A 25,879-nucleotide genomic window follows, 5' to 3' on the forward strand; every position below is an offset into this window, starting at 1 on the left:
TGTGAGTTGAATCAGCTGTATTTCAGGGGAGTGAGAAAACTGAACTATACTGTGAACTGCTTGTCCATTACTGCTACGGTCAACATAAACAATGCACAGTAATGCACATTTTCTGATACTTCAGTTCATACTCACAGTTCAGGACTTTGCACAGGGCTGCTGGAGGACAGCGGGGTGTTGAAAGAGTGGGAGGGGGTGGCTCCTCTGGCCAAGCTGCTGCTGTCAAACGTAGGAGACACGGGTGAGGATGGCTGCCCTCCAGCCACTGCTGCTGACCGAGCAACAGACTCTACGTAGCTCCGAGGCTCTGCAAACACACATCAGATTTCATCACTACAGAGCTGGAGACCTGACAGCATACTGTACTCCAACATTCCACGGCTCAAACAACATGACTAATGGTGCTGGATGACACAAACACAAAAATACTTCCTGATCGGATGTTAAAAAACCTTTTTTTAGGCAGAATTCGTTTTCTAATCTTCATGATATGTGCAAAATGAAAAGAGTAAAACGTCATGATTTCATACTGAGAAACCTCTTACATTATATAGCCTTGATTAATTTATAGCATTCATAATACATTTTTTCATAATACATTCATAATGCTATTTTTTGTGTGTTTTTGTACGTAGGCTATAAGCTTAATATAAAACTTTCAGACATTCAGACATAATTCTTGAAGCCTAATTTACAAATGCAATAGGCCTGTGGATCATTGTTTGCATTGTTTTTGTTTTAATCTTTCAGAGATCTGTTCTTGATACATATTTCTATGCTTCTTAATAAACAGGTCTATGCTTCTTCAGTGTTGCAATGTCAATTAACTTCACTAATTATCAGCTCTGCTTACAAAAAAAAATGTCAGGTTTAAATCAGGCTTGGGCTCGGGCTCATAAGTCGATGACAGTTTATGGGGCGGGGCAGGTCAGGCTGTATTTTTTGTGCCTGATCTAAACTCTGCTCATTACAAAGATTTGTTGATTGTCTGCTGCACCAAGACAAAAGCAAAGCTCGTCACTGAAGATGACCCTCATTGAAGATGATCCGCTGCCATTCTCTGAGTGTGACTACCCACCAGGTTCAATATCTGTTGGTTGATTTCTTCTGTGTGCAACTATTTTTTACTGATGAGTGCAAATTCATTCCTAAATCCAGTTCCTATGATTACAGTAACAGGTCAGGACACATTTGAATGATGAGAAATGTATGCAGTGTGGGTGATAATAATATCTGTAGCTACAGATCCTGGTTACTCGCAGTAGGTAAGGTCGGTATCTCTCTATGTGTTGTAAACAGCTGAGGCTTTCTCCTCTGATGGCCCCTGGCTAACCTGTCTGTTAAACACTAATGGAATCTGTTGCTGATGAGAGACATCTGCTTTACTGGACCTCGAGCTGGGAATTGCATTTACAGAGAACCTCCATGGACCAGTCTGTTGACTCTCAAAGTGACACAAAGGTCTGCTAAAGAGCCGTGTTGTTATTACAAGAAAGAAAGGGTCCTGACCTCTGATCATTTGAGCATTAAGAACACATATACACTTCCAGCTCTTCTGAACTGAAGGACACATAAACAGAACTGAGACTCTGTACATCCAGCACAGATCTAATCTAGCATGAGGATTCACTGGGTTAATGAATAGTTTGTTTAAGAGACGAGAATAAATTGAGAATGATGGTGAAATTCCCGATGTAAAACCAAAGATGTTGGAAAAACCATGCAGTCACGTGGATGAGCTGGACAGTGGGATGAGCTGGACAGTGGAACAATGATACAAGTTCAATATTAAGCTCTTACCTTCCTCTTCCTCACTCTCTAAATGAAGCAATACATGGGGGAAGCCAGAAACAATTTAATATTTGGGATTTGGATCAAAGCAAAAAAAAAAAAACTAAGTACTGAGAAAAAAACAAAAGATACAGCTCTGGAAAAAAGAGACCACTTAAACCAAGCTGAACTGCTTGGATTTTTGCACCAAGGGTGGAATAAAGGTATCCAAAAGCAGTGTGTAAGACTGGTGGAGGAGAACATGCCAAGATGCATGAAAACTGTGATTAAAAACCAGGGTTATTCCACCATTTTTTTGTTATTTCAGCTATTTCTCATTTTCTGCAAATAAATAAATGCTCTAAATGACAATATTTTTTTTTGTGAATTTGGGAGCAATGTTGTCTGAGTTTATAGAAAAAAACAACAATGTTCCTTTTACTCAAACATATACCTATAGCATATATATAAATAGCAAAATCAGAGAAATGGATTCAGAAACTGAAGAGGTCTCTTAATTTTTTCCAGAGCTGTAAAACCCTAAATCAGAAAAGTTGGGACAGTGTAAAAAACAAACAAACAAAAAAATATGCTTGACAAAATATTTTGATGTTTTTCTGCTTAAATTAATTATTTGTCACTATATACATCCAAAAGCACCATTCATCAGCAAGTCCAAAAGCTGTGATGGCAGCATTAATACCTTAAAACATGAGATAAAACATGAAATATTTTGGGTTTCCCTTGGTTTAATTTTATGTTCCATACTGTCCCAACTTTATGCAATTTATGGTTGTAGAAAGGACAGAAAGAGATTTAGCGAGAGTTAACAAAGCAACATCATTTCACACATGATACAATAAGCAAGGAAACAGAAAGCTAAAGGAAGACAGAGGTGTGAAGATAAATAGCATGTAGGCATGTAGCTCTCAAGATCTGAGGCTTTAAATGAGCTTAAACTTGCTTAGGAACAGTGCTAAACCTAGAACAGCGTGAGGCTATTAGAAGCAGAAGGTACGGTTTCCTCAGTCAGTCAGCCAAATCAAACAGCTCCAGCACTCCCCCTCTGCTTCAGCTCCTCACACACTCCTGTTACAACCACACCAGCTTCTCAGAACACCATCAAAAAGACATCATTTATCAGAGCTTATTTTAGGGGTTCAGCTCAAGTTCTGATGTGGCTGATGTTGGCGGCATTTGTATCTCAAACCTCAATAAGTTTTCTAGCACTTTTTTTTTTGTTTTTACACACTTTCCCATGAAGGGGAATTTCGGAAACTCTCTCTCAAACAAGCACACACACATTTATGCAGTTCACAAGCGCTCACACTGAGTGAATATAAGCTCACGTGAAAGGAAAAGGCACATATGAGCTCATTGCTGAAGACGAGGAGAGAGAAAGTGGGCGGGTGAGGTGGTCGTAAAATAGAAATAAAATGAAAGGTCAGTTTCGTATACACTGCACTGGACTTCACTGGTTTTATTGGCAGGCTATAGAGTTGCTTGCCCTGAGGGGCTATTTCAATTCTAAGAGGGTCCCGGTTAAGTGGAAGCTGAGAGGGTTAGTGGTGGATGAAGTACACAAACCATGTACTTGAGTTAAAGCAGAGATATCCAGGGTAAAACATTTTTTAAGTAGTAGTAAAATAAGTATCGTATTTTTTGGACTATAATGCGCACATATTTTCTTTTAATTTTCCCAAAAATCAACAGTGCTAGCTGATAGCGTCCTGTGTTACTGGAACACCCAGGGTTCCTCGGTCTACTGCTATCAGGTGGCATTTACTAGCACTAACAGTGGCTAGCTAGCACTGCTAATCACAGCTGGCTAAGTGCTTGCTAACTGCAGCGCTGCTAACCAGGGCTGGCTGAGGGCTTGCTCACTGCAGCAGGCTAGTGCTGCTAACTGGGGCGGGCTAGTGCTGCTAACTGGGGCGGGCTAGCGCTGCTAACCAGAGCTGGCTAGTGTTGCTAACTGGGTCTGGCAAAGCGCTTGCTAACCGCAGCTGGCTAAGCGCTTGCTAACCGCAGCTGGCTAAGCGCTTGCTAACTGCAGCTGGCTAAGCGCTTGCTAACTGCAGCTGGCTAGTGCTGATAACTGCAGCTGGCTAGTGCTGATAACCGGGGCCGGCTAAGTGATTGCTAACCACAGCTGGCTAAGCGCTTGCTAACTGCAGCTGGCTAGCGCTGCTAACTGTGGATGGCTGAGCGCTTGCTAACTGCAGCTGGCTAGCACTGCTAACTGTGGGTGGCTAGCGGGGCTAGCAAACAAACCAAACTATTTTTTTACCTGAATAAAAAAAAAAAAAAAGTGCTGCCAAGTGTATAACACACCATAACACATAATAGTGACGTTTGTGTATTATGCATTATGAACTGTAATCATAATAAATCATAAGCTGTTAATATAGGTTGTTATACATTAATAACTAGAGCCTCGGTGACTGTTTGCATAGTGCAATATAACTATAAACACACACTGAACAATGCTGTACTTTAAATCAGTCATGAATAGTTGTGCTGTGTGTGTGTGTGTGACAGAGAGAGAGAGAGTTAGGGAGTGTTAGTTATGAGATTTAATCCCTATGCATCTCATTCATTCACCTGTTAAAGTTTAAATGACTGATAAAAAGTTTTCAATTTACTTTTGGCTTTGGCTATGTTCACATTACAAGCCACAGTGCTCAAATCCGATTTTTTGCTCAGATTGGATCTTGACGGTTCTCATTCACAAATTGTAAATGACTTGTATCTGTGTGTAATGTGAACGAATCTGCCCTTGAATCACCTTACATGCGCACATTGATACGTGTATAATAGTCGGCTTCTTTACCAACAAAAAAAAAATGTCATGTTTGAGAGACGATTCGTAGCTTTATAAAGGGAAATGGATGCGTTTGCAGCTCATATGTGGAGCATGTTTTGCTGGAGTGGAGAGTAAAGAAAAAGAGCTGGTCTGAAGTACATGCTCAGGTCAAGGAGGAGAAAAAGGGCCAGGTGGTTTGCTTTTGCTGTTTTTTTGCAGCTATAGCTAAACAGCTACACCAAGAGATGTGTGAGTACGAAAGAGAAGCATATAGCGCATGCGTGAAAGCTAAAAGATGCATGAATTCTGTTCCATTTGACCGTTTACATTTATTTGGAAATGTATCTGATTGAGGACTACATATAAAAGTGACTTTTTCTAATCTGATTTGGAAAAAAAAGGATTTGGCACGTTCACACAGCCGTGAAATAAATCAGATCTGAGCCACTTCAGCCTGGTAATGTGAACGTAACCGATTGGGAACTGTGTGTAAGTGTCTGCTCACCTGAGCCTGTCTGGTTGAGAAGGATCTCAGCTGGGTTGTGTGGCTTCAGCCCCAGGAAGGAAAGGGGTGTTTTGGCCAAACCTGGTGGAGAGCGGCCTAAAAAAGAGAGAGAGAATGAATAAAATATCAGTATTAGAGTTCAGCAAACAGCTTAAGACTGGACAGATCATTCGCCTTAACAGCACAGATCTGATCATACTCTTGAAATCTCTAAAAGGCCACAGTATGTGGAGAAAAAATAACATTACATTACATTAAAAATCACAGTTTCAAGATTCTGACCAATTCCACAGATCACAGACAGATCTAAAGCTGTTAAGACGAAAGGAAAAAAAGAAAATACTGAAACATGGCATCCAGAGTACAATGACCCTGGCATCCTGGGATTGTGGGAATGCCTCATGCTCATTGGCTAGGCCATGCAGATGCCTCTTTCCAAGTGTGCAAACACGCCAGGTTTCACACTTGCTGTCAGTCTGCTCACTGACAGACAGAGCGATCACAACACAGCAAGTCACTTCATGCAGACAACCACGCCTCAACAAAACACGCTACACAGCAAACACTCAGACGCACAAACAGCTCAATCTGAGGAGTCTATTATCACACGACAGAGTGCTTTTACACACAACAGTGATTCAGTGAATAGTGGTGCCCAGCAAACAAGACTGTGATGATGAATAAATAAAAAAATAAATAAATAAAATGGAAATAAATGGAGATAAACAGTTCAGATAATGAGTAGAAAATAGCAGATCAGAGAGCAGCACTCATGCAGAGACTTCTATGCCAACTTCTGTGATGTGTAGTACTTTTGTGTTAGTATGATGGGATCCTAATTTGAGACTTAAAACTAAGATATTCTTAGAAATCAAAACGAGGTTCAAATAATTGGTTTAAAAATTCCAGAGGAGAACAAATCACTTCAAGAATCACTAAATTTCTACTTTAAAAATAGTAACAGACATTTTATTATCATTTAAAAAAGAAGCAATACAGGATATTGTACTTTAATTGAAAGTTATATACAAATATAAGCAAATTTGAGAGATTCACCATTTGAAGATGATCAAATAAAATGGGCAAAATTGTCTAATTTTCATTTTGTTTCCATTGACTATTTAGATGATCTACTGGTGCCCTTAGCATAAATTTGTGGATTCTATTAAGCTTGAGTACATGCTGTCATTAAATGCAAATGAGGGACACTTTTTGTCCAATTTGTTTTATATTTGCATGAAAAAAAACCATTTGCTAACATTAACCCTTTTAGACTCCATATCCATTGACATGGACATCATGTGTTTTTTAATCATTCTTGTGTTTTTTTTTTTTTTTGCACTTAGTGCAGATCGGGACCTGTTGTCCATCAGAATAGACATTTATCGAAGAACGATTTCCAAATTGTTGCATCCAGAAAATACTATAAAATACTGTTAATGCAAATGTTTAAGAAGATTACATTAATGTTTTTTTCCCAATATTTTATACAAGAATAACATCAACATTAACAAAGTTCAACTCTCATCTCTCAAAGACTATTAATAGCTAGAGTATCCTGCCTGCCTGCCTGTGCTTTGCGGGAAAATCACAGCAGTATTGAATTAGAATGATTAATTGACACCATCATTTTATCCTCAGTGTCTGTGTGTGTGTGTGTGTGTGTGTGTGAGATGATGAGAGCTGCTCTCCTCATGCATGCCTGCTGAAGCAGTGAGGGTGGTCCGGGGCGGGGCTGACATTGGGACACAGTGGGGACTGGGACAGTGCGTGCATCCTCCACTTACCAAAGAATCCCATACAATTCTTTGTGTCACAGCCTAACTGGCTCAGCACCAGAGGTAGAGAGGTAGAGGGGGGAAAGGGTTGAGGGTTTTAATGGAAGACTCAGTGGTCCTCCGGTTCACTGCAGGAGAAGGGGGCCGCAGTGACAGAGCTGTTTTAAAGCGTCTCTCGGAGAGCGTGTGGGCTTCTTAACGCCGACCAGAAAGAACAACCCACACCGTCTCCTGCTCCCCACAAATCCAAAGCCCCCCCGACCAGCGAAAACTCTGGAGAGTCCACGTGCACCCCAGGAATGCTTTAGCCATTAAGACGATTACACCAGAAAACACAGCGAAAGCGCTTTATGAAGTGCTGAAAAGTCAAATGTACACCAAATATCCCTGGCCTGAGGCTCATAAAAGGAATACGCCTGAAGAATCATATTTTTCTATTTTCATAGACTGATATTACAATAAGTCTTGTCAAGCCTCATTTAGGTGCTCGTGACAGCGGCGCTCTGGAGAACGATCGGATTTGCGCTGAGCGTAAAGCAGCTTGGGGGTAAAATTTCAACCAAAGCAGCGGGGCTTGGATGGGTTTCAGGCGGTATGTCTGGTGAGCAGAAACGCAGCGGAGGGCCAAAGAAAACAAAGCAGGTCGAGAGCGCGGGTCGGACGCTGGATTTCTGAGGAGGTCTGCGTGTTGTGACCTTGTAAAGAGGCTTTTTATGAGGGAGCTGTAAAGCTCTGGTGGTGGAGTGGGGGTCCAGGGGGTAAGATGAGGTAAGAGGTGATTAAAACTGAGCTATCCTGCTTTTGCTGTGTGAGATCACTTTACCTATATGTGGGTTTCTATACAGTTTTTTTGCTTTTTTTTGGGTGCCTTGACAGTAATCAGCAGAGTTTTAACACAACCATTTGTGTTAAAACCCACTTTTATCCCTTCTTTTATTTCTGTTCTCTACCGAGATGCCCAGTTCTACTGCTCTCCATTATCTCTTTATCATTAACACTGAACATTTTCCCCCCATCATCTACTCACTCATAAATCATAACTTGTTTCTACATCTATAGCTCTCCATAATCTCTCTAACATTAAAAAACTGAATTAAATCACTCACTCACAATCAGCTCTCACAACTATTCATTTGATCATACTCAAAGAATTACTGACATTCCAACACTAAATTGTAAATTAGATTTCTATTTAAGCATTACATAAAAAAACTTTCATAGTTAATGTAAGAAACATTACTGAAAATTATAATGGTAAATGTAATAGAAAATATAAAAAAAAAAATATTTAAGTAAATCTGCTAATATCAAAATATAATGAGTACAAATAATAAAATTGGCTCTTTCCTGAACTTTATTTTAAAATGAATATTTTCCTGAATACAAATTTCCTGAATATGAATTCCTGTTACTGATCTAAAATTATTAAGTGAAGTAGATAGAAAACAGGCAGCTTCTCCAAGTGTCCTGTAAGAGATTCCAAAGCTCTTAAATTTCCAGTTATTTTACTGCAGAAAAAAAAAAATGGTTTTGTATCAACTACGCCTGTAGCCCGTATACGAGACAAGGCATTTTAAAGGGTTAAATAAAGAAATACTGTAGGGACTCAAGCAAGCATCCACAAAATCCAAAACCATTGGTGCAGACAGAAGGACTGTTGGGGAACAGGAGAGAGAGCGAGGATGAATCTTTCTTATCCGAGTTCTTTAGGCATGTCTATGAGCCAACAAAACGCATGCTATTTTCCATTTAGCGGCAACACAGAGAACAACCCTGCTGGAGATCGTCACGCTCCACATGAACCGAGCCTTCTAACTTCTAACATCCACAGACTGGACTCATCTGTGAGTGATGATCAGGGCTTTACCCATGATCTAACGCCTCAGAGGGAGGACTTTAATCTGGCTGTTTTGTATAGCACTGCCTGGTGTTGGCTTATAGACAGTGTGTTAATTCTGATTTCTCCTTAAGTACTATTGTGGAGAAAGAGGAATAAAGAGGTTAATTTTGTAAAGCAAAGAGACCCACAATCACACTCGTACAATGCATCTATCTGTATGCGTAAGTATATCGCCGTCATTACCATCCCCAAGCAACACTTCATAAACGACACTAGAGAGCATGTCTTCTATTTTCTCTAAAGTATATATTTTTAGGTCAGGACAGAGGCACATGCCTCTTTTAATACATGTGAATTCTTTAGCCATTTTTCTTTTTGGACTGTTGCCAAAATTCATCATCACTAGGCAGCTAGCACTCAATAAGGAAAGTGCTGGATTCCCAGCTCTGGTACATCAGCTAACAGATGCATGTGCCAACTTGCAATCCTCGGGCCAAAGCTGTATACTGTAAGTGCCTACATTCATTTTAAACTGAAACGTTTCTCTACACTATGAATGTCAGATGCTCACATATTTTTTATAACTCTGTTTTAACTGATTTAGCAGAGACAGACGACATTCCCTGAGCTCTACGGCTCCCTCCTCCTCCAGTTGGGGAACTTACACAGGTTGAAGTAAGGGGTTTGTGGCGAGACGGGGAAGGCAGGGGTTTGGGGGAAGACCTCACCACCCATGGTTGGTGGGGGGCTTACGGGACCCCCCTCCATTTCTTCGAAGGCCTCCCTGTAACTGTGCATGTGTCCCTAGAGAAACAGAAGACAGTCCAGACATTATCATGCATGTTCTGAGTATAGGAAATATTCAGCTTGGTTTAGATGATGGTCAGTGTCTCTGTAACATGGAAAAAGTGCTGGACCTTGGTTCTGTGCTGATCACCAGAGTAATGGCGACAACAGGTCTGTCACAAACTCTCTGCACTTGGGCAATCTGAGGTATTACCTAGACTTTGTACTGGCGGACTAGCAGGAAAAAGTCTGGGTAATGTAGTGTTGTAGTCAAGACCAAGACTTTTTAGTAGTCGAGTCCGACCGGGAAAAGCCGAGACCGAGACTAGATTAAGACTTATTAAAATTATGCATAATCTGTGTCTCTTTTAAAACTTAATCAGAAGTCATCACATAAAGTTGAACAAATACTTTTCATTTTTATTATAAAATGTAAAAAAAAAACAATCACAATTTGCCCTCAAACAGCTTAGCTAGCTGGCAGCTAAGGTTAGCCAGCTCGTTATTAGCTTTAGTTCTCTCCCCTTTAACATTAGTATTTTAGCTAGCTCGTCACTAACGTTAGCTAGCTTATCACTAAGGTTAGCTAGCTCGGCACGGTTAACTAGCTTGTCACTAAGGTTAGCTTGCTCATCACTGAGATCAGCTAGCTTATCACTGAGATTAGCTAGCTTGTCACTAAGGTTAGCTAGCTCATCACTAGCCAGTTTTTACTTATCTCTCCTTTTTTTCTGAATGCCTGAAAGAATTAGTCATGGTCCCTGAGGTCTCTGTCATCGAAATGTGGCATTCTGCCGAATGTTTTTTTTTTTTTTCGGAAGGTCCTGCATACAAATTTACGATGATTCACATAACCAAAGAGTATAACTCCAACTTCATTGATTGGATACTAAATGAAAGCGGGAGTAGCTTGTTTTTTTTTTGCTGTTAGCCAAACTCATTTTTGGTCTTGAGACTGGTCTTGAGTACTACAACACTAGGGAAATGTCCGGTAAACTGATCCAGACATTCACTTTAACACAATGTACATAGAAACAAAAAACATACAGAAGACACCTATCTAGATATCTAGCTAGTTAGAAGTCCACAGGTATATTTTCAAGACATTTAAAAAGCTGTCCCTGAGTCTACCTCCTTAGGCCGCCCCCCCGGGTTCAGAGCAATGGTATTGGCCAACTCTGGTGAAATACAACGAATGGGGGAACGGACATGCGTGGGGCTCTCATCATTGGACTGTCCTTCACTGGTGGTCCTGCGACGTCCTGGCGCTGAGCCTTCATCCGACGACATCTCTCGAGACTGGACACCTGCAAAAACAAGCCCAACCACACAATAACTTTACTCAGGGCAGCTCTCTCGCTTATAACAGTAGAGACATTAAAAAAAGACCTACAAAACTCCATCATTATCCATATAAAATATCCCAGGATAACTTTAAAGTGTTCACTAAGTACTCCGCGTGAACCGACTCTGTGTGAAACTGCCAATGACCTTTAAAGAGCGTACTGTTCCTGTCAAAGTCATGAAGGACCTTGAAAAATCTCTCCACAATTGCAGCCTGTTTGGAAGTGCTCGCCACAAACAATGCACTCATTCAGATGCTCCTGATTTTCTGGAATTCAGTAGCACATCAGAGAAATGCTATGAATTTATTCCTGACATCTGGGTATTGTGCTTTGCCTGCTAACACTCTGGATTGACCTCAAAGGAAGCTGTAAGCTCTTTTCATAGAGTCGTTTTTGATACCAAAAGAAGTCTGTATAGAGCAAACAGGATTTGCGTAAGAGGTAGAGCTGAAAACGATATCTTAAAAAGCTCTGATCTTTTTTAATATGGCCATTCAGTGGGCATCAATGCTTTTTATGTACACTGTAAATTTTTATTTTGAGTAAAAAAAACTGCATTTTCTCAATTTTTTTGTTGCTCAGGTGTTTGTTAAGGATTTTTGGTCAATAATTTTGCCATGATATATATATTTTTTACAATGAATTATGTAAATACTAAGGGCACAAGACATATATTTTAATTACCATACTTTTCTCACTATAAGGTGCAAATAAATTCCTTAAATTTTCCCAAAAATTGACTGTGCCCCTTATGTATAAATTTTACCAATCAGGTTGAAAGGATCAGTAAAGACACTCATTAAGAGGTGAGTATATTGGACTGTAGTCTGTGCGTTTACCATGTTAAACAAGCTACACAGGACGAACCGCTAACCGCGGCTGGCTAGCGCTGCTAACTGCGGCTGGCTAGCGCTGCTAACTGCGGCTGGCTATCGCTGCTAACAGTGGCTGGCTAGCGCTGCTAACCGTAGCTGGCTAGCGCTGCTAACCGTAGCTGGCTAGTACTGCTAACCAGGGCTGGCTAGCGCCGCTAACTGTGTGTTAAAATGTTTGTTCAAATGTTTTCACAGCACTGTATGTAGAATGTAAAATCGGAATGATCCTGTTCATTTAGTAACATGGTGGGAAATAAAAACAATGGTTTGCGAACATACAGATCCAGGTTCAGTTCTGATCTTCATATTCCAAGCAATACCATTACATAAGAAGGAATCAGCTGATCCTAGATCAGAGCTCTGACTACAACCCACGTGGGATGGGTCCTCAGTCCACCCCAGCTGTGACCAAATCAGCTTGCACATTCACACACACACCGCTGTTTCCTTCCCGCTGCAGAGCACCCCAGACGGGGGCGTGCAGAACACACCCTACTGTGAGACAACAGTGTTTTCGGAAACCAAGCAACAGCAAGACCAAAATATTTACCATCTCTCTCTCTCTCTCTCTCTCTCTCTCTCTCTCAGTCATGGAGCAAGTTAGAGTTAGCCTCCTACAACTTATATAGAGTGTCCGCAGCTCAGCCAGTCGCAGCATGTAGATCCACTGGTGGCTCATACTGGTGTTTCCAAGCCTTTAGTGCCCTCATCGCCTCCTCTGGGAACAGTGGGCACTGTGGCTGTGGCTGTTTAGTGCTATTCCCGAAGCCGCAGAGTCGTTCTGAGAGCATGCTCAATAAAGCACTGCGTTTAAGTTCAGTGAAAACGTGCATTTACGCAATTTTCCACTTAGTATCAAGGGAGTCTTTGGAGACATTCATTGGGGTTTGCTTCCTTTCTTTCCTTTCTTCGGAATTATTAAATAAGTGCTGATATGTATTCACTGTCATTACTAGCAGAGGCTAGAAATGATTGGATCTACAAAAGGTTCCAGCACCACCCCATAACTTCTTAATCATAGCCAATAGATTTTAATCCTCGTATTATGTAACGAGTTGAAAATCTAGGAAAAATAGTTAAACATTTTTTTTTCAGTATGAAACGTCTTCCGCTTGCCTTAATTAGTGTAATCAACATATAATTTGAAAGGGGTTCATCTCACATATTTGCAACCACAGTAAGGAATTTGACTTCGGTAGACGTTAACTCCCTATACATTGAGATACAGACAATCATTATAATGTACAGAATTATGATAAGAATATACAAAACAAGACATATCACATGGCAAAGCACACACAGAGTAATTAAACTGCATAAATATAACTCAACAGTTCAGAAGGGTGATCGCCATGGGAAAGAAGCTATTTTTGTGTCGAGTTGTTTTTGTTTGCAGGGATCTGTAGCGCCTGCCAGAGGGGAGAAGGTTAAAGAGAGTGTATGCCGGGTGTGTGGGGTCTTTAACAATATTATCTGCTTTATATTCTGATCCTTCCAGAATACAATTCCTGGAGGGAGAATAGGTGGGCACCAAGGATTTTTTCTGCAGTTCAAATTGTGCTTTGTAGTCTGTTTTTGTCCTGTTTTAAAAAATTAAACAAAATTACAATGTTATGTTTCAATGTTATGTAAAACTATTGTGTTTCATATGTCTATAGGTCTTTTAAAAGTAATGTAAAAGTATTGAAATGTTAAAAAAAAGTTTGAACTAGCGAATTATCCTAATTGAAGCATTACCTGTTAGAGGTAAGGAACAGCATTGCACTAAATATTGATAGAATAATTAGTAATGGTATTTAATAGTAATTAAATATTCACACTGCCTGTTAGGATTTATTTTTGTTTCAGACATCTTTTGGCTAATTAATAATAGCATGTTCCAGGTCGAACTGACCTAGGAACACCATTGCTGTTCCTGACAAATGAACATAACAAGAGGGTTAAAAAGTGGTGAGTCTCTCAAATGTGGGATAACAAATAACTTCAGACCTCATTAAATGGGCCTCTTTCCAAACCCAATTTTTATTTTCTTTTTTTTTATCGTATTGTTACCCACTGTTACCTGTCACCCCTATACAAAGGTGCAACAGAAAATTGTGCTTTGACTGGGATCAGCTGAACCTGGTCACTGCTGATTACCACGAGGGATTCTGGTGCTTTCTAGGAGTGTTTTGGTTCAGATCCATTGGCTCTTCCACTGATAGTTGGTGGTACATGCCACCTTCTTACATTGTAATGTGATGCCGGTCAACATGGGCATCTGTTGGCTGATGTTTTAGAGCTGGGGGTCCAGCACTTTCCTCCAAATGTGTTGGCTACCTAGGCAGGCAATCAAAAAGATGGAGGATGTAACAGAGGAGGCATGACATCCTTTCCCTCAACATCCTAGTGTCAGGAGCATTGCAAGTGATGGGGGGGGAGTCGGACTGTGTTGGTGGGTTATTGGCTTATCTCATTTGGGTTAACATGAATTTAACAAGAAAGGACCAGAAGGTTGCTGGTCCAATCCCCCAAACTGGTAGAAATGTAGAACCTCTACTTTCTCATGCCCTTGAAGATGAGCAAGACTGTCACTGACTTTGAAACCTTACTAACGCTTTTCTTATTGATGTTGTTTGGTGTAAAAAGCGAAGTATGCAAATCTGACTTAACCCTTTCAGACCTGAATTATATTCCGATGATGGAAAAATATAAGAATATAAGAATGCTGTTTTTTTTTCCTGTGCTGGACACAAAACAGGACTGTAATATTTCAAAATATAAACTCTATATATAAAATTAAATTCAAATAACTAAAATCGTTTATTGATTGTAATGTCTATTGCATTATTTATTTTATTGTATTTGATATTTTGTATTTTCATTTCACAAACCATCCCAATGTCATGCACTAATGTCTTGAGTTGCTGTGTTTTTTTTTTTATATATATATAGTGCAGTGGATGAGGCTAAGCTACTGTTTCATTGGCTGGTAAACTTTTTCATTGGGTGGTTTATGGTCTATTCTGGTGGACAACTGGCCTCAATAACTGTTATGTGCAACAAAACATGAAAAACAAAAAAAATATGTGATGTCCATTATAATGGAAACAGTGTCTCAGAGTCTACAAAAAAAATCTGTGGCTTAGGATGACACCAAACCCAAGCCCACCGAGTCACAGTGTCACAAAGGGAGGAACCTCCAAACGCTTAAAAACAAATGTGTACATTGAGCACCATCCATCTGCAGCCTGTTCACAGTGCGCTGTCCGTATCCAGGAGCAATGTCAAACACAGAAACTCTGGATTTATTGATCTGGGAGAGCAAAGGGCCAGTGCTGGGGACAGATCTGGAGCCTGGCCCGTCGATGGGCCCTGGAAGAGCAGTCTCTGTTTGAGCCAGGACCAGAATCACGCAAAACAGACGGAATGACACAGCACTGCTACACAGCTGTGCGTGTCAAACACTGTTACTGTTTCCTCAGCAACCAGGCGGGCGTAATGGACTCAAGCTGGAGCTGCGGAGAAATCCCAAGGCCTTTTTTTCCCCCTCTCATCTCCACTGGATCTGAGCATGAGCTAGAGAAAAGAGGAACTGACAAAAACATTATTTTTTTCCTTTTTATTCACTTCTGTAAGCTGGAAAGAGCTTGCGTTTTTTTCCCTGCAAGAGATAGCCCATACTATCTGAGAGGGACCTTTTTACACCAGCACTTTTTAGTTTCCTTTTTGTACCTTTGGTTTAATTTGTTTGGGCGGATTTGCATACAATAATAATACTGAAACCACAGAGAGAAGACCACTCGATCTAATCTCAAACCAACTCTGGAGCACTTTATTTGTGGTTCAAACAAGATACGACCTGGTATATTGCCCAGACAATTACTACAGTTGGAAACAAATGCCAGGATGCTCTGAAGCTGGAGTTACAGAGAAATCCCAAGGCCTTTTTTCCCCTTTTTTCATCTCTACTGGATCTGAGCATGAGCCACAGAAAAGGAACTGACCAAAACTTTCCTTTTTCCAATTTCATTCACTTCTCTAAGAATGAAAGAGCTTGCGTTTTTTTTTCTGCAAGAGATAGCCTATACAATTTTACGCCAGCACTTTTTAGTTAGTTTTTTTGCACATTTGGTTCAATTCGTTTGGGCAGATTTGCATACAATAGTACAGTAACAATGGAGAGAAGATAAATCGATCTAGTCTCAAACCAACTCTAGAGCAATTATTTGTGGTTTAAACAAGATACAACCTGAATTCGACCCACCTTTCACACTAAACTTCATTCTGCAGATGCAGTTTAACCTGGTGTATTGCCCAGATAATTACTACAGTTGGGAACAAAATGCCAGGATGCTCTGGAGCTGGAGTTGCAAAGAAATCCCAAGGTTTTTTTCTTACCTTTGGTTCAATTTCTTTGAGCAGATTTGCATACAATAATACAGAAACAATGGAGAGAAGATGACTTGATCTTGCCCCAGACGAACTCTGGAACACTTTTTTTGTGGTTTAAATAAAATACAACCTTGACCCGACCCAGCTATTAATGTGTACTCTGCAGGTTTAAGCTTAATTTTAATCTGCAGGTGCAGTTTAACCTGGTTTATTGCCAGGATGCTCTAGAGCTGGAGCTGCAGAGAAATCCCAAGACCTTTCTTCCCCTCTGAGCATGAGCCACAGGAGAGGAATGGACAAAAACTTCCCTTTTCCCCCCTTTTCATTAACTTCTCTAAGCATGAAGCACTTTTCTGTTAGTTTAGTTTTTTAATTTTCTACCATGGGTTTCATTTGTTTGGGCAGATTTGCATACAATTGTACAGAAACCAAGTAGAGAAGATGACTCGATCTAGTCTGGAGCACGTTATTTGTGTTTTAAACAAGATACAACCTCAATTTGACCCACCTTTTAAGCTAAAATTTACTCTGCAGATGCAGTTTAACCTGGTATATTTCCCAGATCATTACTACAGTTGGAAACAAATGCCCGGATGCTCTGGATCTGGAGTTGCAGAGAAATCCCAGTGCCGTTCTTGACCTCTCATTTCCATTGGATCTGAGCATGAGCCACTGGAGAGGAATGGACAAAAACTTCCCTTTTTCCCCTTTTCATTCACTTCTCTAAGCATGAAAGAGTTTGCTCTTTTCCTGCAAGAGATAGCCCGCATTATCTGAGGTGAGGTCTGAGAGGTCCGCAGCCTAGATCTAGACCATTGTCAGGCCCCCCCGTGGAGTTGACGTGAGTCGGAAGAGCCGGATGGAAGCTGGCATCTGGCTACTGTACAGCGAGGACAAAGCGCGGTCCATGTCCTAGACATTCATTCTCTACAGGCAGATAAGAGTTGAACAGTGGTTCAGGGACTGAGGAGGATTTATTACGCTTTGTCCCGCTCCTAAATGCTACAGCAGACGTGGAGGAGCGGCGCTGAAAGAGGCCTGTGTCTCTGCGCCTCCGTGCCGCCCCCCCCGAAGGTTTGGCAAACTGTATCTTGTGACATGCTCTCAGCGGACGCAGACAGAGTGGCCTTTGTCTGCACACGTCTCGCTCTTGTGAAACCTTCACTCAGGCGATAACACAAATGGAATTTGTTTGTTGGGGTCGTCCACTAACCGAGAGCCTAAACGAGTGCAAACGCTTCCACACTCGCGCTGAAGCTCAGAGTACCCTTTTAGGCCTTTTACAGAGTTAGTGAAGAGGGGGTGTCATAAGTGAAAAGAAAGTGAAATATTAAATATCGTCGCTGTCCTATGAAAAACACTTATTTCCATTTTTGTCAATTTTTAGTTTACTACATAATTTGAACAGACAAACTCTCCTTAACACACCAAAAGTTCTTGATGAACAGACCAATAGAAACTCTTTAAAATGACCTGAAAGTGTTTTTCATTGGGCAGCGACGATATGAAGAAGGAGGGAGAAAGATACAGGAAGGAAACTTTACACAATTATGCCTATGAAAATAATTTAAATACATTATCAAGTTATCATACAATATATGAGGATGAGCTCACTCATATTTGCAGACTTCAATAATGTCCATTGTTTTTTACCTTTTTAAATATTTAAAAATGTTTATATCACAATTCCAAAGTCTAATTGTATTAGATCGATATTAAATCAGCATTATATTATATTTGAGGCATGAAAATAATATGATTTATCCCATACTTTCTGGGACAATAATTCATCCAAGCAAAAATAGTTACTGTGAGAGAGCTCATTTTTGCCTTATTATGCTATTATATCATTATAGTATCAGTGGCATGAAATGGTCTTAAAATGACAATAATATTGTTTATTACAATTATTTTTCATTGCTTTCAATAAAAACAGGCATATACCCAAGAAAGATGTTATGGATTAAATCAGAAACAGAAGGAGATACAGAAACACAGAGAGACCCTGTTTACATCTGGTCACGTCATGTGACTATTATACGGACTGTATCCAGATACGATTGTACCCACATGCATTTTTCATGTTTGGTAGTCAAATGCATATTGAGGTTAAAATTAAAATATATGATTAAATTGTTATGTGGCTATGTATCTGTTTTTGTCATGTCTGGTGCTGAAAGCGCACCTGTCTCCCCTGCACTTAGCTCTACCTGTGATCTTCAGTCTCTGGACTACTTTACCCAGAATGCACCTCTCACGATCACATGACTCTACACACGGCACCACCAGGAAACCAATCAAACCAAAATGTTTTTGAATCCTGGAATGTTTATCATGTTTGATATATGTTATTTTCTGTTGGCTCCTGTTGGCCGGTATTGACCATGAATATCATAAATATCCTGATTACTCTTTATATTGCTCTTTTTTTATAATAAAGTGTCTTATTTGCGTCTGCGTGTGTCTGAGATCTGCCTGATTATGATATTTTTAAATAGTCTTGGGTGTTTTTACACTGTATTTGTATTTTTATGTGGTTTGGCTTAGGGCTGGGCAATATGATTCAAAACTAATATCTCAATATTTTAAGCTGAAAGACAATATACAATGTATATCTCGATACTTTTCCATCCCTTAAGATACTAACAAAAAGAAGCCTTTTTTAAGACGATTTTACACAGGCCCTTTTATTAACAGCCAGTTGTGAGAACATTAGATATATTATAGAGATGGAAAGATCAGTAAGCTATATTTTGGTATCGACAAACTGGGAGAAGAGACACACTGGCAAAATGTATTTGAGATAATTGTAACGCTACATAGTCTATATTGATATGAATCATATTGTTTCAACTTATATAAATATAAAAGGATATATATTCATATGAGAAAAACTAATATATATATATATATATATATATATATATATATATATATATATATATATATATATATATATATATATATATATATATATATATATCGCTCAGTCCAAGCTTGGCCTTATCCATATATAATCCTGATCTTCAAGACTAAAGATGAATTGACCAGGTGTAAACAGGGTCAAAAGTGCAAAGAGAGAGACTCAGAAGAAGAAATAGAAACAGTGAAAACTGGGAAACACAGACAAACGAAGGTAAAAAAGAAACATGGGAGACACACATGGAAAGAGAGAAAGAGCATCCCAAAGTGAGAGAGAGACCAACCAGAGAAGGAGAGAGAGCGGCGGCGTTGGTCAGGTTGAGGAGTTCGGTCAGTTGGGTCAGAGAGCTGGCGGATACGGGCGGTGTACTCTACACCAGCAGGGAGGGGAGGAGCACAGGGATGGTGCAGGGCAGCAGGAGGAGAGAGGAAGGTGAGGAGGAGGGTGGAGAGGAGGTGATGACAAGATGAGTGATCCACATACAGGATGAATTAATCAAAAAGGAGAAAAAGAGAAAGGGAAAAAAAATCAATTTCTGGGAAAACATTAATGGAATTTTAATGAGCCCGCACCTTTACTTATATTTTTAATTCTCTGTTTTTGTTGGCTGTCCTGTATTGCGCCTTAAGCCATAAGCAGTCCAGGCAAAACATTGTGTGTGTGAAATATATATGAACATATGTGAAACATGCACATACACTATATGAACAAAAGTATTGGGACACCTGCTTTTTTTCTGGATATTAATCATGCAGTTAATGTTTCTACTCTCAATGTTTTTTTTTTTTAACTAGATGTTAAAACATTGCTGTACTTTTATGGAGATGCGGATTTTATTTTCCAGCAGGACTTGGCACATTGCCCACACTGCCAAAAGTTTTATTAATAATATTCAAATTTTCTGAGACACTGATTTTTTAGTGTTTAAATAATCATTAAATAATCAATAACAATAAAATTAATAAAAACTTAAAATAGATCACTCTGTGTATAATACATCAATATAATATATAAATATATATATTAAAACTTTTTTAATTTTATTAAATTTATTTAAAATACACTAGTACTACCTAAAAAAAAAAACTAGTGAAAAGTTTTTATTTAGTTTTTCCACGATAAGGGCCCTTTAATGAGGCATGAGAAAACGAATGGTAGTTAATCAGCCAACTTTCTGGACAAATGAATAAATTCTAATCCTAGATAAACATGGATTTTTATAGACTCTAAATTCAGATGTAATCTAAGAGCAGGGCTAATCTGTGTTTGGATAGGCCTGAAACAGCATGAGGTATTGCATGTCTTGAATACTGATACTTCTGAAGAGGTTAAAGCACAAAATCTCCATCTTTTAGTGATTGTGAAGGGCTGCAGAAAAAATGATCCCAGTGGTATAAATCAAATATGAGCACTGGTGTGTGCTTGCCCTGTGTTTGCCTTTAAGATAAATAATCTCAGTGTCAGTGTGAGCATGCCACAAAAGATCATGATAGATGCAAGCAAGCAAAGTTTTCCCATCATCTCCATAATCTGGGGCTGATCTGATAAGGAGAGCATGCTAAGTGCCTGCAACAAGAGCAGTGATTGGAAACCCCAAAAATGTAGCTTTTTAATAATATTTATATCTGTGTCATCTAGGGCTGCACAATATATCATTTCAGTATTGTCATCGCAAAGTAGTCACATTGCAGGAAAGGAAATTAATCATGCCACAAATTTTCTATCACATACTTAGCAGAGACAGATTATATCTGCCCAATATGATTTTTTTTTTTATTCCATGTGCTGAAATGTTGAATCATAGACTTCTGGTAAAATCTGCCAAAAATTCCTCTTTTAATGTATTTTGCCAAGCAAAATTCGTATTTTATGCTGCTCAATATTGAACTAGTGCATCTCAAAAAAAAAGAATATCATTGAAAAGTTACTTTATTTCAGTAATTCATTTCAAAATTTAAAACTTTTATATATTATATAGATGTATTACACACAGAGTGATCTATTTTTAAGCGTTTATTTCTTTTATTTATTTCTTTTATTTTCTTTCTTGTGTCTCAAAAAATAAGAATATTATATAAGACCAATTGGTAGTTTAGGCAGTGTGGGCAGTGTGCTGTAAAGGTCCTGCTGAAAAATGAAATCTGCACTGACTTTCGACTTTGGATATAACACAGCGGATCAACACCAGCAGATGCATTTTATTCAGAGGTGTGGATTTCATTTTCCAGCAGGACGTAGCATGCTGCCTACACTGCCAAAAGAAACAATTGGCATAATCATCAACAATAAACAAAATAAATAAACACTTAAAATAGATCACTCTGTGTGTAATACATCTATATAATATATGAGTTCCACATTTTGAACTGAGTTACTGAAATAAAGTTACTTTTTAATGATATTCAAATTTGGATTTCATTTTCCAGCAGGATTTAGCATGCTGCCCACACTGCCAAAAGTAACTATTGGCATAATCATCAACAATGAATGAAATAAACACTTAAAATAGATCACTCTGTGTGTAATATATCTATATGAGTTAATAATGTTTCACATTTTGAACTGAATTACTGAAATAAAGTGACTTTTCAATGATATTCAACTTTTTTGAGATGCACTAGTATATATTTTTTTTGTTTTAGATTTTTTTTTCCTGTAACATACATTTCCTGCAATATTTAAAAAAACAATAACACAGGCATTTTTACCCGAAGTCCAACATGATATAAACTTTAAAAAAGCCCTCTGTTTATAAAAGAAATTGCAGTAAAATAAATAATATTGGACATTTTTTTTCATTTTGTATTAGGCAGCATAAAATTGAATATTTACTATATTGCTATATTGTGCAGCCCTAATCACAATGTCAGTTTTTTTTTCACCATCATTCAGACCTAGTGTCCGCACAAGCCAAAGCATTCTGATAGAAAAAGAAAAAAAGACATGTGACCATCTATATGTGGTTTATCCTAAATGTGAAGACATAGCATGCTTAAAATTGAGCATCTGCAATGCAGGAAAGAGCTTTTCCAGACTTTTTTCAGCCATTACAGACAGAGAGAAAACAGAGCTGCTTATCAGAGTCTGACCATCAGCATTCCTCATGACGATGCTCCTGAACAGAGGTTTTAGCTTCTGTTAACAGACCACAGTCAATATTTACAGATCAGCTGCAACAGTCTGAGGCTTACTGGGTTCTTCACTGGAGACACCACTGGAGGGCAACTGTGTTCCAAGCTGGAGCCAGAGTGAATTTTATGTACAGTGGGTTGCCAGATATCATGGGACAAGGGATAATACTGTATCCCATGACTTTATACACTGCACTGACCTGTGGAATATGTGTGTGGAGCCTCCTCCATAAAATATGGATTTGATTTCTAGATTTTCAGAGTTTTTCCCACTTGCTTGTTGGAATGGACAATTCTAGCCAGACACAGCCGGTCATGATCATTAGTCAGTCATTAGGCAGGACTGCTGACATCTCTAAAACTGTCTGTGTGAATAGACAATAATTTCTGGCAAAAATCAAATCCACCTCCACATTAGAAGGCTCTACACCCAAATCCTGCAGGTGATTGGTGCATTCTTTTCCTTTTGTAAGCCATGGCAAGTCAATCTATTCTTCCTCTCGATTCTTGCTCCATGCTGCTGTGTTTTTTGGGGGAACAGAGGGCCCTGTTCTGTGCTTACCAAGTAGATCTTTTAATCACTTCTCCAGATGCACTGTACGATTGCTGTGTTCTGGCAGAGCGAGAGCAAGAGCGAGAGCAAAGCACGAATTCTGCAGTTAGATGAGACAACAGAGAATGGAATAGCAGGGGTATAAGCTTACCTGCCACACGGTGAGCCACCAGGCCCTCTAGGTTGTAGTTGCTGTCCTCAGTTTCACCCTCTCTGGGCAGCGGGGAGGACGAAGCAGAGTAGCTCTGGGAAGGGACACTGTGTGAACCAGGCTCCAGAGGATCAGGAGACTGAGAGGTTGTGCTGGAGGGATATGTGTTGAGGGGCTTCAGCTGCAGACCCCCAGCCACTGGAGAGGTCACAGAAGAGAGGGTCAGGACAGGACCGTCCTGTTCAGTGACAGAGAGAGGGTACACAGCAGACCTCTGAGGGCTGACCACCTGCTGAGGGGCTTCAATAAGTTGGGGCATCACAGGAGATTGTTGAACTGGAACCTCCCGTTGCTGGACCAGGCTGTATCCGGCCGGGTAGCCTCCAGCATAGGCGTGGATGGCAGAATCAGCTTGGTACGAGGGCCGAGCCTGAGTCTGAGCAAATGTTGGCTGGGTGGTGACCACAACTCCGTCGCCAGAAGGAGCACTGTAGGATTTGGGCACCTGGGTGTTATTACTGAGGGCCGGGTCTAGGTCCATCATCAGCAGGTTTAGAGTCTCGATGGACTGCTCAATTTCACTCTGGGAAGCCGCCTGAGGAAACTCAGGAAGGCTGTGGGTCTGCAACACTGGTCCGAAGTGAATGCCATCTGTAACCGGCTCTTCCGGGACTCCGTATTGCTGCCACACATTCAGCCCCCTCTGGACAGCATCCCTGCTGCTGGTGGTGCGAGTTGGGGCTTTGGGCATGCCCTTCTGCTGCCCAAACTCTGCAATGGGTGTGGCGCCAAATGATTGTGAGCGGTAGATGCTGCCATTCTGACTTGCATAGCCACTGGAAGGGGGTCCAGAATCACCTACACGATCCTGATTGGAAGTGGAGCCAGGAAGGAATGTCACAGGTTCTGGGTTTTTCTCTTGGATGCTCTTCTCCATGTAGGGCGCATCTTGACCATTTATGACTGTTTCATGCTGGTAATACAAGTCGGCAGGTGTGGCCCGGCCCTCAAATGAAGAGGACAGAGTCCCCAGGCTGTCCACACTGTTGCCCTCTTGGCAGTTGGGCAGTTCATCATCAAGTATGTCTGTCTCCCTGTCCATGTTACTGTGCCCATTTACATGGACTTGAGCTGGGACCAGGTGAAGAACTCCACCACCTCCTGCACCTCCACCACCACCACTACCACCTCCACCTCCACCACCACCACCACCACCTTCACCTCCTCCTCCCCCAGGGCCACTTGGATATCCCGGTCGATGCATGGGTGCCTCCAGGCCACTAAGCAACTGCTCCAGCTCCTGCTTCTCCTCAGGGCTGAGGGGCTGGGGGGCTGGCGGCTGGCTTACAGGTGCCGGCTGCTGGCTGGCTTCATCAGTGCGGTCTGTCTTGATGGAGGCAGTTGAGTTGCCAGAGTCGCTACTCACAGAGAGGGCGTGGTCAACAGGAGGCAAGGCGTGCTCGACTGCAGCGGGGAGGCCGTTGGCTGTACCGTCCAAAGACTCCTTCTTACGGACCTTGGCGTAAAGGCTGCCGTCCAGAGGACCCTGTGTGTGGATGACGTCTGCAGGAAAAACAGAAACAAAGAAGGTTATCAGTGTGTCTAGTTCTTAGATAAGTTCTTAGATACGGGCTGTGTTCCACAAACAACAGAAATAGTACCTATTGAACTGTTTTTCATTTGCTTCCCAACACGGGAAATGAAAGTCAAGCAGCGGCACACAGTAAAATTAGAGAGGCTTGTTTCTAAGTCTTTAAATGTTTTAGCACTAATCACAAACATGCACAGGGTTTTGGTTGTGTGTGAGTGTGTGTGTGTGTTTACGCAACAAAACACCTGCAATCAACTACCACTGCATGACTGTGTGCTGGTGCAACTTATTACATCATCCCAAGCAGGATAGAAAACAGACAAAAGTGATGCTGAGTCAATACAGAGTACTGCTTTGGACCAAGCTCTGTAGAATTAGTCTATTTATCCTTCTGAAAGTTCCGCAAAACTGGAACCAGAGACCAGAGATCTGTGCTGGAAAATGTTTTGATCGATTGTTCATGCTAGTAGGAACCCCTCCCTCTATAAACACACCCACACACATGCACCCACCCACCCCTAAGCAGGATTCGACGACAGATTCCCCAGAGAGCCACAAGGATCCTTATCCAAAGCTCTGACTCACCCATGGAAAAATAGTCTCACAAGTCAAGGTTGGAGGCATTTCCTGCCTTCATGGAACTAAGGCATCACTGCCTACACCCTCACTCCCTCTCTCTCTCCCTCACACACATATATAGACACACACAAACTGGCCTAGGCAGCTGGGAAGTCTATTTGTCTGCAGCTCTGACAATGCTGCTTTTGTTTTCATGTGGTCAAGCTTTGTCACAACACATTATGTTAGACACTGACCTTCCCAAACCACTGAGCCACTGCTTGCTCTGTAGTATCAACTCTTGCTTCGCTTGATTTAGTGAGACTATTGAGAAATTGCTCCTCCTTTGCAAGGCCACCCACAGTTACCCTCCATGCCAAGACATTATATCAATCAGCATCATCACCGTTGCTCGTTTGCAAACCGCAGAATTCAGCTAGCTGCTTTCTGTTTTTGTTCAGGAAGTTAAAATCACGTTAGGTAGACATCTCCATCAGAAAAAACCTGCACAAGGCCAGGATTTGCTGAAAAATGGTTCTGGGTGGTCTTAGCTGGAATTGGTCAAGGAGCATGAAAGCTGGCCAACCAGGTAAAATTATAGCTAAGCTACATATTTTATGTTGCATTTGATTTTGATCATGCAAATCAAACAAAAGCATTACCTTATGTTGGTCAAGAGCTAAGATGCATCAACCACCTTACCAGGTTTACTCATTTTTTAGCAGGGCTCTTTGGTCATGTAGATTTTCAAAAGTCAAAAGTCTGTTCGTGTGAAAATTGCAAAGGTTTCTTCAAGTTGTGACGAACTGTCACTGATTCGGTTAAAGCCACCATGCAACACTCACGCTAGATTTCCCATGATGCCTTAATCCAGGGTATTTGAGACTCAAAT

General features: G+C 40.5%; 1 protein-coding gene across 11 annotated transcripts in view; it reads right to left on the reverse strand.

The window, feature by feature from the left end:
- Positions 1–25,879, reverse strand: part of tns1b (tensin 1b) — a 358,347-nt gene that overhangs the window by 19,591 nt on the left and 312,877 nt on the right. For 8 of the 11 annotated variants that reach the window (XM_049484878.1, XM_022680177.2, XM_049484881.1 and 5 more), the window contains 6 exons: positions 22,839–24,401; positions 19,287–19,373; positions 10,617–10,792; positions 9,365–9,503; positions 5,082–5,177; positions 136–307 (listed from right to left, as the gene is read on the reverse strand). In XM_049484878.1, the coding sequence (XP_049340835.1) occupies positions 136–307; positions 5,082–5,177; positions 9,365–9,503; positions 10,617–10,792; positions 19,287–19,373; positions 22,839–24,401 (2,233 nt within the window). The remainder of the gene's footprint in view (positions 1–135; positions 308–5,081; positions 5,178–9,364; positions 9,504–10,616; positions 10,793–19,286; positions 19,374–22,838; positions 24,402–25,879) is intronic. The other 3 variants (XM_049484886.1, XM_049484880.1, XM_049484879.1) reach the window with 2 other exon arrangements.

The sequence above is a fragment of the Astyanax mexicanus genome, chromosome 11, assembly GCF_023375975.1.
Source record: "Astyanax mexicanus isolate ESR-SI-001 chromosome 11, AstMex3_surface, whole genome shotgun sequence".
Classification (NCBI taxonomy): Eukaryota; Metazoa; Chordata; class Actinopteri; order Characiformes; family Acestrorhamphidae; genus Astyanax; species Astyanax mexicanus.